The sequence below is a fragment of the Pithys albifrons genome, chromosome 5 (assembly GCF_047495875.1).
Source record: "Pithys albifrons albifrons isolate INPA30051 chromosome 5, PitAlb_v1, whole genome shotgun sequence".
NCBI classification, from domain to species: Eukaryota; Metazoa; Chordata; class Aves; order Passeriformes; family Thamnophilidae; genus Pithys; species Pithys albifrons.
Window position 1 is genome coordinate 22,265,387 of NC_092462.1, and position 13,911 is coordinate 22,279,297.

The following is a 13,911-nucleotide window of genomic DNA, read 5'->3' on the forward strand; positions in this document are numbered from 1 at the left end:
CTCCTTTGCAACACCAGTCTTTATCAAGAAGTTCCCTCAGACCTTCTCTGCTGCACCAAACTTGTGCTGGCACATTTTCCCCTCCTCTATGATTCAGTATCCCCCCAGCCTGTGGGCTTGCTGCAGAGTGCAGCTCTTGGTTAGAAAAGCAAAAGTCTGAGCAGGTGGCAAAGTTTGACCTTGGCTTTGCTAGCATTTAACCCCAAGTCAGCAAATGGCTTCAATGCAGTAGACTTTGCATAAACATATTGCCACAGGTCTTTAGTTACTACATTTTCCCCAGCCTTTAATGCACAAGGAAATAAAGGCAGTCTTTTACCTCATATTCTCCTTCCTGTGAACTGTCAGATACATTTCATAGACTCTCCCTTGTGGAACGGCCCCTGCTGGGATCAGCAAGCTTACTCCTGCAGAAGAGACAAAAAAGATAAAATGGAGAAAAAAGGGGCAAGTGGGTCTGTGAAGAGGAGTGACAGGGGAGGCAGAAGGTGAAGCCAGCAATGCCAGATTTTCAGCCAGCCTCACCAGCAGACTCTAAATGACCTCAGCAACTCAGGAGAAAAAGTATTACTGTAACGCTGGTGTTTCCAGCGTCCAGCTGGCTGTTTTTACTCCTCTTTTGCATCAGCATGGAAATATGGGAGTGGAAAAGAGGATTTTCTTCCCTTTTATTTTATTTAAAGAGCAGACAGATGGTTACACTGTTGCTTACCTTGTAAAATGATGGAAATACAAACAACTCTCACTAAAATTTCCAACAGCTGTAACAGGACATCTCTCCCCAGGCAATTCTTACTTAATTAAAATCAGGAAAGAAAAGCAGTGGAGAACTGTCCCAGGAAGCAACAAGAACTAGTTGTTTCCAAGAAAGATGGCTCCTGCTGCTTGGCATCCTGTCTTTTCTGCGCTCAGCTCCTAGTCTGCCATGGAGACAAAACTGGACTTCTTGATATTCTGAATGTGTCTCATCCTGTAAAGTGGTTTAAAACTGGGGTATCTAACCTTAAAAAGATGTGGGTTTGGTGCTCTTTTCAGTAACAATTTGCTGCATACTTGATTAAAACCCACCGTTTTTACATTACTGTCATGTCAGAAATGTCTGGTCACTAGACAACAAACACGGCTCATGAACGAGCTATTTCACTCTGCTGGACACAACCAGCTGTTTTTGCAGACGTGGATTAGCCAAAAATCAGTGGCAAGGATTTTAATACACTTATTACTACATAGCTGAAAACAAATCTACAGGCAGATTATTTACATATATGTGTCTACACAGGAGAGACTTTATAGGCATCTTACACAGCCCTGTCTCTTTAGCAGGAGATCTCTGTGGTGCTGCACAGGTTCTCAGTCTCATACCTGGTTTTGAAGGAGAGAGATTAGCTAGGAAAGCATTTTCCACAAATGCTTTCTGGCACTTGTTTGTTTACAGGCCTCTTAGAATCTAATCTGTGCATGTTTATAGTTATTTGTAGTTATATACATGGGGCAGGTGTAGTGCTTGTGTAGGGCTTTGATCATATTCTGAGGAGGACATATGTATATATAGAAGCAGCACAGAGACATACACAGTAGCAGTAGATGGATTGTTCTATTTTACAAAATCATTACTTTAATAATTTTGAAGAGATTACAGCACTGAACTTTTTCTTTACAAATTGATATTAATATACGTGAATTAAATGTGACTAAGACACTTGCTGGCAATGTGCACCACCATGGCATAACAAACCTGAGTATTAATATCTACCTGCAGCTGCTACATAGAAAAATGTGAAATCCAAGACTGTATAGCATGAATTTTCAACATTCCTCAGCAGTCAGCACCAGATTTATTGAGGTAGTTCAGCTTTCATTTAACAGGTGTTTTTTCCTCCTGTTCCATAGGAGAGAGGGCTATGGATACCACCACTTTTGGCTGCTTCATGGGCAGTGTGGGACTGCATCCTGGAAGGACCAAACCACCTAGGGCCTGGGTCACCTAGGCATTTTGCTTTCTCCATAACATCAACAAATAAGGAATGATCAAGAAAAGGAGAAGGACGCAAGGGTAGGCACTATCTCCTTGGTTAGGGCACTTGCTGTAAAATGGCCAAGTTGTGAGCTGTGGTCTCACATGTGATGTGGTCCTACCTCAATTCAAAGTTCCAGAGGTATTCCTAAATGCTGTGCAGCCTGCATATCCCCTCATCCAACATTTTATGTACTTGATTCATCCACATTTTAGATTTTAATGCTGCTCTACAGTATCATAATAAACCCACTAGAACATCTACATGCTGAACTTCCACTGAACATCAACACTTCCTTTAGGAGCCAAATAGCAGTATGGCTCTGGTAACAAATCTGTCTGCAAGAGCTGAGCTCTCTGAAGGCTACCCCAGAGCTCCTTGGATGCTCTGAAACTGCTTTCTGGTGCCAAGGTGGCCTGAAGGGGCTGGGAAGTCTGGCTTCATGCCATATGAGAAAGACTGAGCAGCATTTTACAATTTCATCAACAAGCCCTCAATGCCCAATCCCACCCTTTCTTAGTTGTAAAGGAAGTCAACAGTACATATAAGGAGAGAAATACAGAAAAGACACTCTTGGGCCTCATTTTCCTTGAGTATATAATGTGTGCAGGTAAAAAGCCTTCCAGAAATATATTCTGCTATCAATTACATGTGGTCCACAAAGGATTGGAAGTAGAACAACTGATTTATTTTTAAATTAATTTGTCCTCTTTTATGTGTGATAACAAAATAGTGGTTTACTCTATTGAAGTTCCTTTTCTAGGACTGCATGAAAGGAAAATGTGATGCTGAATTGCACTTCACACAGTGGAGGTCTGAAGCCTCTGACAGTGGCTAAGAAGAGCCCAGCAATATTCTGTTTAGAATCATAGCATTATTTAGGTTGGAAAAGACTTCTAAGACCATCGAGTCCAACTATTAACCAGCACCACCATGTTCACCACTAGATCATGTCCCTGAGTGTTACTTGGGAGAAGAAACTGACCCCCACCTTGTTACAGCCTCCTTTCAGGTGTTTGTAGAGAGCAATAAGGTCCTCTCTCAGCCTCCTCTTTTCCAGGCTAAACAACCCCAACTTCCTCAGCTGCTGCTCCTAAGACTTGTGTTCTTGTAGTGAGGGGCCCAAAACTGAACACAGTATTTAGGCTGTGGTGTTTGTGGTACAAAGGAATGGATCAGTTCCCTAACCCTGCTGGCCACACTGTTCTTGATACAGGCCAGGATGCCACTGGTCCTCTTGGCCCCATGAGCACACTGTTGGCTCATATTCAGTTGTCTGTCAACCAGCACCCCTAGGTTGTTTTCCACTAGGCAGTGTTCCAGCCACTCTTTCTCAAGCCTTTAAAAGGTGGCCAGGACCTTGGATAGAAAATATTCGAGTCCTTTGGTAGATGTGAATGACAGGGGAAAAGCATCACGTTTGTTTTGATCAAAGAAAAGGCAGAATCCCAGGTGTGCACTTTTTTCCCCACATAGAAAAGCACATTAACTCCATTTAAACCCACAAACAACCACACCTTTAAGCCTCCATGACTAACACTTACCTGAATTGGGAATTACTAAGTGTCCTCCTAAGGAGTTGAAGGTTCCAAATGCAGTGCATGATGGGTCAGTTTGCCGAGCAAGGCTCTGGTTCTTTATGTTCAGGGTCTCATTCTCCAGCAGAGATTGTGTAATCTGTGGGGATAGCTTGGAGGAGAAGTCAGAGAGATCATCCTGGGGAGTGACTGCACCAGAGGTGTTATAAACCTTGATCTTTAGGTTGGGGAGTGGGTCCAGGATTGGAGAGTTGGTCATGGGGATTTTATCAGAGACATCATGCAAAGCATAAACAGGACCCCTGTACATGGCTGCAGCAGAAGTGAGGTCTGGTGGCACTGCCAGGAGGTCTGCAAAAGAGATGAGAAGGAAGAACCATATTACTTCTCTATTCTGATGACTTTGTTCTGAGCAACAATCTGGCTTTGCATTCTGCATTTTGCCTTTTATTCCAAAGGTTCAGATACTCAAAGTCCCTAACCTTCATCTGCATTTCTATGCAACTCTCCAGCAAAATCCTAGGGCTCATATCGCCCCAGCTGCTATGGAATCCGATTGTCATACAAAATCACAGCATGTTTCTGCTATGAAACCATTTTCCCAGGGTGCACTCAGATTTCAAATATGACATGCTCAGCTTCAGGGCAAGATGTTTTCCTCGATCAGTAGATCTAGCCTTAACTAATATCCCCTTCCTAAATGGTATGTGACATTTTACCTACCTGGCCTAATGACAGCATTCCTGAAATAAAAGACACAATAAACCTACAAAGCCATCATGCCCATGACTCCTGGCAGTGGGGGATTAGTACCTGCATCATGCTTTTTTGAGATTTGTTTTAAAAGTTTCTCCAGCAAAGAAAACAACACTTCTTCTAATCTACCAAATGCCAATTCTCTTGTTATATTAACTCTTTGATTTATTCTTCTGGTGCAGCTATTGGGAAAAAAGAGGAATTGTTCAGCCTACATATGGGTCCTGAAAAAGGCAGCACTAGTGTTTTTGTCTGGCCAGTGAAGCGTGGAAATGATCAAGCTGTTATGCACCAGAGATAAAAATGCTGATTATTAAATGATGTTCTACTGCAAGTTCTTCTACATTGTCTATTGAAAGCACAGTACTTCTCAAACTACTATTTATACCTGTGGAGACAAGGCACAGGAAAAAAGGCTATTAGTGAAATAAAGGTGAGGAAGATGTGATAAAATTACTGTTTTATCACACCAAAGTTTCTGTCAGAGCTCTGTCTTTCACTGAAATTTGAGCTGGACCTGTATTGCCATAAATGTTTCTGTTTCACTCTCACATTCTCATTCTTTCTTCAGAAGTCAAATACTCCTTCTTTATATGCTTGAACACATCTGAAAAATACCAACATGGGTTTTGAGCTCTTGACTATCAAAAACAAACGACCATGATCTTTGCCCCTTTTATCAAGTGTCGACAAGCATCCAGTGAGTATCATTCATGCAGCCCAAGAGATCATAACCTTGTAGTATCTCTCTGAATTGGTAAAAATGGAGTGAAATGAAAACTAACCTTGCCTTGCAGCCTTGATGTTAACTGGCTGAAATCCCCCATTTAGTGCTGAGGAGTCAATAATATCTGACTCAAAGTCCCGGTGGTTCTTGCGATAGACGAACAGGGCTACAGCCACAGAAATAGCCAGGCACACAATCACGGCGATGACAATGCCGACGTAGAGAGCAACATCATCCGAGTCAGGAGCAGCTAGAGGGAGAGAAGCCAGGAACTTTGAAGAAATGTGCTACTCATAAGGACTTTCAAGAAAACACTTTGTTATTATTCTCATTTCCTGCAGATATTTACTACCTTTTTTATAGGCTAGTTTAAAATCCATTTCCAAAACCATTTAACAGGTGTATGCCTTTTTGATGGGAAAAAAATCTTTGATTTCTCTCTAACTTGTGTTCTAACTCTTTCCCTATCTACTCATTCATGTCTCTAGTACTCAGGCTGTGAACTGCTAAGCCTAATATGTTATAGACAGTCTTATGAACCAAATTCACCCTATGAAATAGGATAGTATGTCTTAGTGACATAGTGTCATAATACTGCTATTTAGAAGTTTATCTGATAATAAAAATCATGTTGTGGGTTTTTAAACTTCAGAAGCCTTATTTTTTACTTTTAAAAAAATAGAAGAACCCAAAATTTCCATTTTCAATGGAATACCTTGGGCTGCATTTTTCAGCTTGTTTTTTTTTTTTTAACGGTTATGTGTCAAGCCATGACTCCCATCCCTTTGCCTTTTGAAATAAACAAAACTAGTAAAGCAGAGAATCAAACACTGAATTCTCATCATTGGCATTAGCACACACATATTTGGATAAAAGCTACAGCAAGCACAGAAAAAAAGGATGTGGCAATTTACCAAAAGGAACCCAGATTTATTAGAGCTGTCTCATGAGAAAATGGCTATGATATTTCCACTAGCTGCTTATATCGTATCTTCAGCACCAATTCCAAGCTAATCTCTAGCATCATTATCCACCTGACATTTTTTTTCCAAAAGGTCTGAATATGTGATCAAAATTTCATGTGTTTCTATACAGTGAAGAATCCCAGTTTTAGAAATAGCCTAATGAAAAAAAGAAGTGCAAAAACAAATCAGACTTTTTACTACCTCATTTTTGTTAGTTTGAAATGTGTGAAATCACTTTTACTTCTTTTAGCCATTTAAGCCAAGCTGCCCTCCAGCTGAAGAGGTGAGAGCTGGCAGACATAGAAAGGGACGGATCAATCTCTGCAAGCTCCTGGCTATCACACCTTCAATTTACCAACCTTGAAATATCCCATTTTTAACCCAGCAGTTCCGGAAGCAGATCTCTGAGTTCTAACTCAAAGAAAAGTTACCCTTCCACCACATTTCTTCCATTTGCTAAGGAAATTTTAATGAGAAGTTGGTTCATTCTCTCCAGTTTCAGTCTTTGAGGCAGCACCTTCTCCCATTCCCCTCGTGCATAGGGGACCTCATTGTTCTGTGTCATCCTGCAGACAACAAAACACTTTGACTGCTGTCAAGCAAGGAATGTGTCGCTTACTCTTTGCCAAGTCACACAGAGCTGGCCTAACAGTAAAGGAACAGCATCACATTAGCATCCAGGAACATAAAATCAAACAGTAAACTTACAAGAAAATCCATATTCATTCTGGGTTCTCTGTTCAGTTGAAATAGGATAAATGAAACCTTAAAAAGAAAGAAATTAAACAAAAATGGGAACAAAATCAAATGAGAGGAACGAAAAAGTGAAGCATGAAAAATAGTTCAATTAAAAAAAAAAAGGAAAAGAAACTGATGGCACTTTAAAATTCTGATACAGCACAGAATTATGATTTTGCATCCCCTGACTCCTCCAGAGCCTTACTAAGAATTAATAAGCAGGCAGATTGAATTTCTAAGCTAAAATCGGTCTCGAGTCACTAACTTTGGAGTGCTTAAAGTCTTTCTTTTATTGAGCATAAACTCTAATGGATCTAATTTATTTCAGACATCAAGGGTCATTAGCATATGGAAAGTCTTTTTATCCCTATCCCTTCCATATGCTTTAATTCCCAGGACATGTTCGGTGAGGCTCTAAACAGTTTTTATATTTAATTATAATAGCTTGCTGTTGATCTAATAGAGCTAAAGGAGACCTGTTGTCACTGGTCAGAGGTTAAATGCACATTCACTGAGCAGAGTCTATGCACAAAGCCCTCTCTCTGCATTTCCTTGGAATTATTTTATCCTGTCTTGAATACACATTCAACAGGAACTCCTTAGGGAGCAAAGAATTTGTCAGGAAATGGTAAACTGAATGGCTTCTCTTTGAAATTATTACAAAATCAATAAGGCTTCTGAGGTCAGATCATTACTTACTTGAAATCTTTGCAAGCACCATATATTGACAAAATCATAACGCAATTTACAGCTTTATTTCGGAACAAATAAGAGATAACTTTTGTTTAGTCTTTTCTTTCTGCAGCTCTCACAGCACACAGGAGGCTGGAGCTGCTTAGTTCGCATATGAATCCTGTGAACTCACTAAGCATTTCCCAGTTTCTTCTCATCCACACAGGAAACAAATAAAATGTTCCAAGTCCCATGCTGATGGAAAGGTAAATAACAAATCCAAGCTAAGCAGAGGAGTCACTGTCTGGGATGGCATTAGAGTTGATGTAAGACAGAAGGTACCTCTCCTCCACCACCTTCTGTTCTTTTAAAGGGAATTTCATCCCCTCCCCTTGGACTGCCTGCAAGGAGCTCACACAGCTGGGGACAAAATTTCAGCTACAGCCTTATGCCTAATATTTCCTTTGCCAAGATGTCTCCAAAGAGACCAAGAAGCATGCAGAAGGAAATATAAGGCACAAGGACAGAGGGGAATTTAGGCTGGATGCATCTCCAAATGCCTTTTTGCCTCATATTCCAATCCACTAGGAAAAATGAAGATGTCTCACTGCACTTCATGCTCTTGGGGGAGCTGGCATGGGAGGCACATGTCCCCTGCATCACCCATGGAGCATCAGCTCACCTGTGCAGAGCTGAAGAGGCTATTCCTTTCACCTTACATTACATTTTAGATACTAAGTTTTGTGTTGTGCATCAACATTTCCAAGGTTGTGTATCACTCCTGCCACATCTGAAGTGATCCAGCAACTGACACTCAACAGGCACAAAAGATTGCACTCCCTGTATCAGCTGTGATGTTACTGAAAGCATTCTTTCCTCACAGGAAAACGGAAATTCAAATTAAAGCTTTTTTCAGCAAAGTAAACAAGTGTCATCCTGGAATATTCTATAAGAAATTTACCTCACTGCAATCTCTCCATACACCCTGTTTGTCACAAATACATAGTTGTGTCTTACTAGTTTGCACAGATTTTCTTACTGATAACTATGGAGAGCATCCTTGCAGATGCACAAGAGTGACACCAATTTCTTCTACAGAAATGTTTTGTGCATGTAGTCAAAGGTGCATCTGTTGAAACAGAAGGAAAAGTTGATGATACTGCTTGCAGCTTTTATTAGCCTCACAAATAACATGTAGCGTTATCTTGATTTTATTCTCCTGTTTGTGCTGCAAATTGAACCAAGCACCCAACTCCACCCAACGGGCCCATGCAAACAGCCTGGCTTGTACAAGTGTCTGTGAGGATGCAGTTTCAGGCTGACATATGTGGGTTTTATATAAAAGAAAGGCATGGTGGAGGTGGAAAGGCTGCTCAGTGAGACACCATGTGTCTGAATTGTAGGCATGCCAATTTTTTGCTCAGAGCCAGGAGTCCCAGTTGATCCACCTGGCTGCAGATGGATAAGTGGCTCCTCATGCTGGATGTAAAGTCCTTGTTGGTGTGATGACACTACACAAGCAAGGCTATGGTGGTCATACAACCCTGTTTCCTCACAGAATGTGTGCAGTCCCCCCTGGCTGAAGCTAGAAGAGACGTCACCCTAGGTTTCTAAGCTGGCAACCCCAGACACTTCCTGGCCAAATATCAGCTCCGTTTTCATTTGCAAACTAAGCATGTCTGTAAGAGAGCCCTGAAACGTGGCAACTACAGACTGCTTCTGCCATTTTGGTGGAATATTTTAGACCAAAATTAGTTTTAAGCACTTCTTTGTCACTCTTCAAAAAGGGAGTGGGTGTTACAGTGGCAGTGGTAAGGGGAAGGAAGGCCTGCAGCCATGCACTGGTGATGGGGCAGGAGGCAGGCTTATTGCCATGATCACAGCACAAGAGCACAGGGTTTTCTATAAAAAGTTAGCTGTCACACTGGTCCCTCTGACTATGCCTTCAAACAGTGAAAAAGGACATTTTCATCAGATAATGATACAAGCCTGCTGGGATTAGTAACTGAAATAATGAAGAATGACTTCCCTCCTCTCTTCAAAGTAATTGCAGTGAAAAGAGATCTTTTCTTGTGGTTGGGCTTTTTTGGTTTTTATTTTTTTTTTACTTTTTGTATAACAGCAATACCTAAGGGACTTCTACCAAGATGATCAACTTTTTTAATGAGGGTGAATTTAGAAAGGTGCTGGTGGGTTTGACTCTAGAAAGACTGCTGAGGCTGCTGCCTCATACTCAGAACAGCTGGTTTCACAGTGAGCTACTTTCTTTGAGAAAAGTAATTTAAGCTTCTTCATACAGCTCATTGGGAAATGTATATTTTCAAAGGCACTTTCACTATTTTGTTGTGTAACTTACTGCTGAATGAGTAAATAGCAATAATCATACACAGCTTGCATAGTGCCTACTGCTGGAGGTTCTTAAAAACTTACCAGAAGTGGGTATTTGTTTCTCTCACTGTACAAGTACCTCACCCTATGTCATATCTGGAGAATCAGTGGGAGGCTCGGGTTAACACACAGAAACTGAACGCCTGTAATTGCGTGGTAAATGCATTCATTAAAAAGCCTTTAGTTAAGTTGATGTTTCTCCATGCATTCTACTTTATATTCTAATTGAGGTTTGAAAATACATTTTTTGTCCCAGTGGAAGTGCTTCTAGCGAGTGTTAAAGGTGAGCTTTTTTAAACTAAATTAATTAGGCTGGCACAAATCCTTTACACAAAAGCAGATGTATCATTACAAAGGTTCTTTATGTAGACATCAGCTATTTTCTTTCTAGAAAGCAGGAGAAGAGAAATTTAAGCACCTTTATAATAATACAACACACTGGGAAAAGTGAAGAAGGGTGAATATGTCAGATTGTACTAGAAAAATAAACCAACCCAATGTCAGTATATAGAAAAGACTTCAGCAGGCTTTTTATCAATTTAGTTTAACTCAATTTAAGCATCAGTCACAGTTGGCACTGATTTGGGAAACTGTGACCATTTAACTAAGTAGATTGTGAAGCTCATTTAATTAGTTTGGTGCAGTTTACGAAGGCAGATGATCCCTAAACACTGGAAGTCTAGCCTGAGCCTTTTAGTCCCACATGTCTTGTTCTGACCTTCTGGAAACACATTTGTGGCAGAGGCCACAGGAGACACAATTGCAGGTCTGTTGCTGAATGGCCTTCAGTGTACCTGAATGTGGATCCATCTGCCTTTAGGGTTAGCTTTGACAAACAAGCAGGCTGACCCTTTCTACAGCACAAATTCATCTACTGCAATTTTCTTTAGGAGGAGTGGATAAACCTTCTGCCAAGTTGAGGTAAAATAAAGCATTTGGGAATGGAGAATCTCAGACCTATGAAAGATATTTTTCAGAGATTATCACACTGACTCCCTTCAGATTGACATTTAACAGGGTGTCACCAAGGAGTCACCAAAACAACTTTTCTAAGTTCTTTTTCTGACACTGGGGTAGAATCTACTCCTCAACATATTCATGGGCATATATACACACACACATGCTGCTCAGCCTGGGAACTCAGTATCATGACCATGGGCATTCTGAAATCCTGTGTTTGCTGTTACATAGAAAGCCATGGGAATATACTGCCTTGGCCTGAGAACAGGTATATTTTAAACACAACTTTTATCCCTGAAGTACAGAGCCCTAGGTCCTGGGTTCATGCTGATGGAACTTTGTAACTGGCTCCTCTTTTAGGTCCTTAATCAATTTTGCTAGCTTTCTAGTCATGCTGAATTTCTATTAATGGATATCAATTTTACAGTGAATTGATCAGATTATGAAAATATTTTACCATGTTGCTTGCAGAAAATAAAATATTCACACCAGAGAGAAAGAAAAATTCCTAGTTTTCAATCTGTATTTTGTGTCTATTTTCCCTCTTTCTGGCAGCTATCTAGGTGAGATGGTGAAGTAGCTGAAGATTATCTTTTTGGGCACTTATTTACTAGGGTTTATACAATCTGGATCATCTTTACAAAAATATTTACATTTATGCTGCAAAGGAATAGTCTTATACTATTAGCTGCTGAGATCGCTATGATACATAGTTTGAGACTATATCAAGATCAGAGAGAACTGAAGAAGTGCACTTTCATTTAATAAAGTGAAGATTGCATAACTTCTAGTTTCTTTAAGGAATCATATTTTAATCTGGCACCATTTGCTCCTAATCTATAAACTCTCTTTATCCTCTCTGTAGTAGTTTCAAAAAGAGCCGAGGTCACGTAATTCCATGGCCCTTCTGAAAGCCTAGCCACATGACATGTCTCAGTAACATCCTGTTGCAAAGAAATCAACATGTTGAGCATAATACATTGTAACAGCACTTTTCCCCCTTTTGGCTCCAAAGTAAATGCCTTTAAATCACCTGTGAGAAAAGAAGAAGGTATGAATTCAACTGCTGCCTTTCTTTCCCTGCTTTGATGGGTTTATCCACTGTAGCGACATTGAAGTAGGAATAAGCTCTTGCTGGCAACTTGCTCTGAACCACAGAGTTATGATAAACAGAGACTAATTCTCACATGTAAGTGCCTAAAATGTGAAGGAAGCAGTATTTAGATGATTTAAAGTAGGTGTGTGGTGTATACATCGTGACATGAGAGTTCACTAAAATAACCCTTTGTTTTGCTGTGATATATACACATCACATGAATTCAGTATGTGATAACTCAAAGCCAGCGAGCTGCTAATTCTTTCCATACCAGTCCCAAATAACACATACTCAATTGCTTCTGTTCTTAATTCCCAAGATGATGTCTTTCTTCAGCATTAATTCAATTATCCTCCTCTTTTGCTCCAGAAGCTCACTATTTTACTTAATATCTTTAGATTTTCTACAATTGATCTCTGTCTCAGATATCATCCTGAGAAGTTTTAATAAAATTGGGTTAAGTATGCTAATAACCTTTTGTTGTTGTTGATTTTTGAATTCACTGAAATTCAATGAGTAAAAAAAAAAAAAGTATATATTACAGCTTATCTCCCTTCTCCTGTAAAACCCCATTCTTAATTCCAAGTCAGGCTAATTTCAGATTTTTTTGCACTCATGAGGCATTCATTGATTCCACATTCTAAATTCCACTATAAAGAGAGGGGTTTGAGATAAAGAAGAAAAAAAGTCGTATGCCCCTGCAGTGCTTGCAGTGCTGTGACCGTGACCTTGCACTACTAGTCTTCTTTGCATCCTACCTCCTTTTACCTTACTGTGTTCACCATCCCCTCTCAGCAACCCTACAGCTACCACCAGCTTGCTTGAGTTTCTCCATTATTTGTAACAGAAACTCTAGATGATCAATACAGTGTGCAAAGACTCAAAGTTTTCAAAAAAGAGTTTCAAGTGCTTTCAAAATGTTAATTCAGATGCACTGCAATGCTATAGGCATCCACCAAAGTCCATCTAAGTTTCTACCTATGATGGACAAGCAGCCACACATTCCCATCTTAGCAGAAGGAATTTAGAAGATTTAATTTGACATTCAGGAGTTTTAAATTGCTTTGTGCAAGTTCTACTGTTCAAAGGCTGCACGTGTTTTCAGTACTTTGTTCTCTACAAGGGGGTAGAGTTAATCGTGCAAGAGCAACCTTAGAGTAAACTCCATAGTCTGATTGCTTAGTGTCAAGACTTCATGTTCACTTAACATGTTGCTAATGCAGATTTACCATAGGAGAAATATTTAAAATAATATTTGACTTGTAGTTGCATTAAATTGTTTCTCTTCCCTGCTACTTCCCAGGAAAACAAGATGTGATATGTTACACCTTATTTGTGATGGTTAAAAATTTAAGAAAAACAAACCAAGCAAAACAACAAAATCCTTGGAGCTGCAAAAAACTTTCAGATAGAATGTGCCCAGCTCCTTCCTACATCTTCTATTCTAAGGAAAGACCTTCATGTCTGCAGTAATGATGCTGAAGGTCAGATATGATATCAGGCATCCCAGCGATAACACACAGCAATTTATTTTCCTTCTGAAGGTCTAATTATTGGCATGCTCAGGATGGGCTAATAAACAGGGAGCTTGAGGTTTTGTGAGTGTTTATTTGCTTGGATATTATCTCATCTCTTTCGTGAGTGGGTAAGTTAAATCGGGAGACACTCTTGTCCTCTCCTTGAACAGGAGTTTATGATCTTCTATAATTAAGGCTGCAATTATGTTTTCATTTTAAATTAGATCCTGACATTTTGTTAACATTGTTAGAAAGGTTTTTCCTCACTTTAAACTTGCATGTCATCTATATGGGAATAGGGGAGGATGGAAGAGAAGGATAACTTGTTGCTAAAATTTGATGAGGCTTAGAATATCCAAGTTTGACATTATGCAATCTTTTGCAGTTAAAGACTTTGACCTTTTGGTTAAATCTTACGTCAGTATTTAGTATCTTATAAGCACAGGACCTTAACATTGAATTTGTTATGCATGTTTGACAGCAAAAGTAAACACATGCCTAGCATGGCAATTGCTAGATTGTGTATTTGCAAATTCCGC

General features: G+C 39.8%; 1 protein-coding gene across 2 annotated transcripts in view; it reads right to left on the minus strand.

The window, feature by feature from the left end:
* UNC5C (unc-5 netrin receptor C) overlaps positions 1-13,911 on the minus strand; it is a 258,693-nt gene that overhangs the window by 27,723 nt on the left and 217,059 nt on the right. The window contains exons 8-11 of one of the 2 annotated variants that reach the window (XM_071555886.1): positions 6,710-6,766; positions 5,095-5,286; positions 3,560-3,904; positions 320-407 (exon numbers count right to left, since the gene is read on the minus strand). In XM_071555886.1, the coding sequence (XP_071411987.1) occupies positions 320-407; positions 3,560-3,904; positions 5,095-5,286; positions 6,710-6,766 (682 nt within the window). The remainder of the gene's footprint in view (positions 1-319; positions 408-3,559; positions 3,905-5,094; positions 5,287-6,709; positions 6,767-13,911) is intronic. The other variant, XM_071555887.1, reaches the window with a different exon arrangement.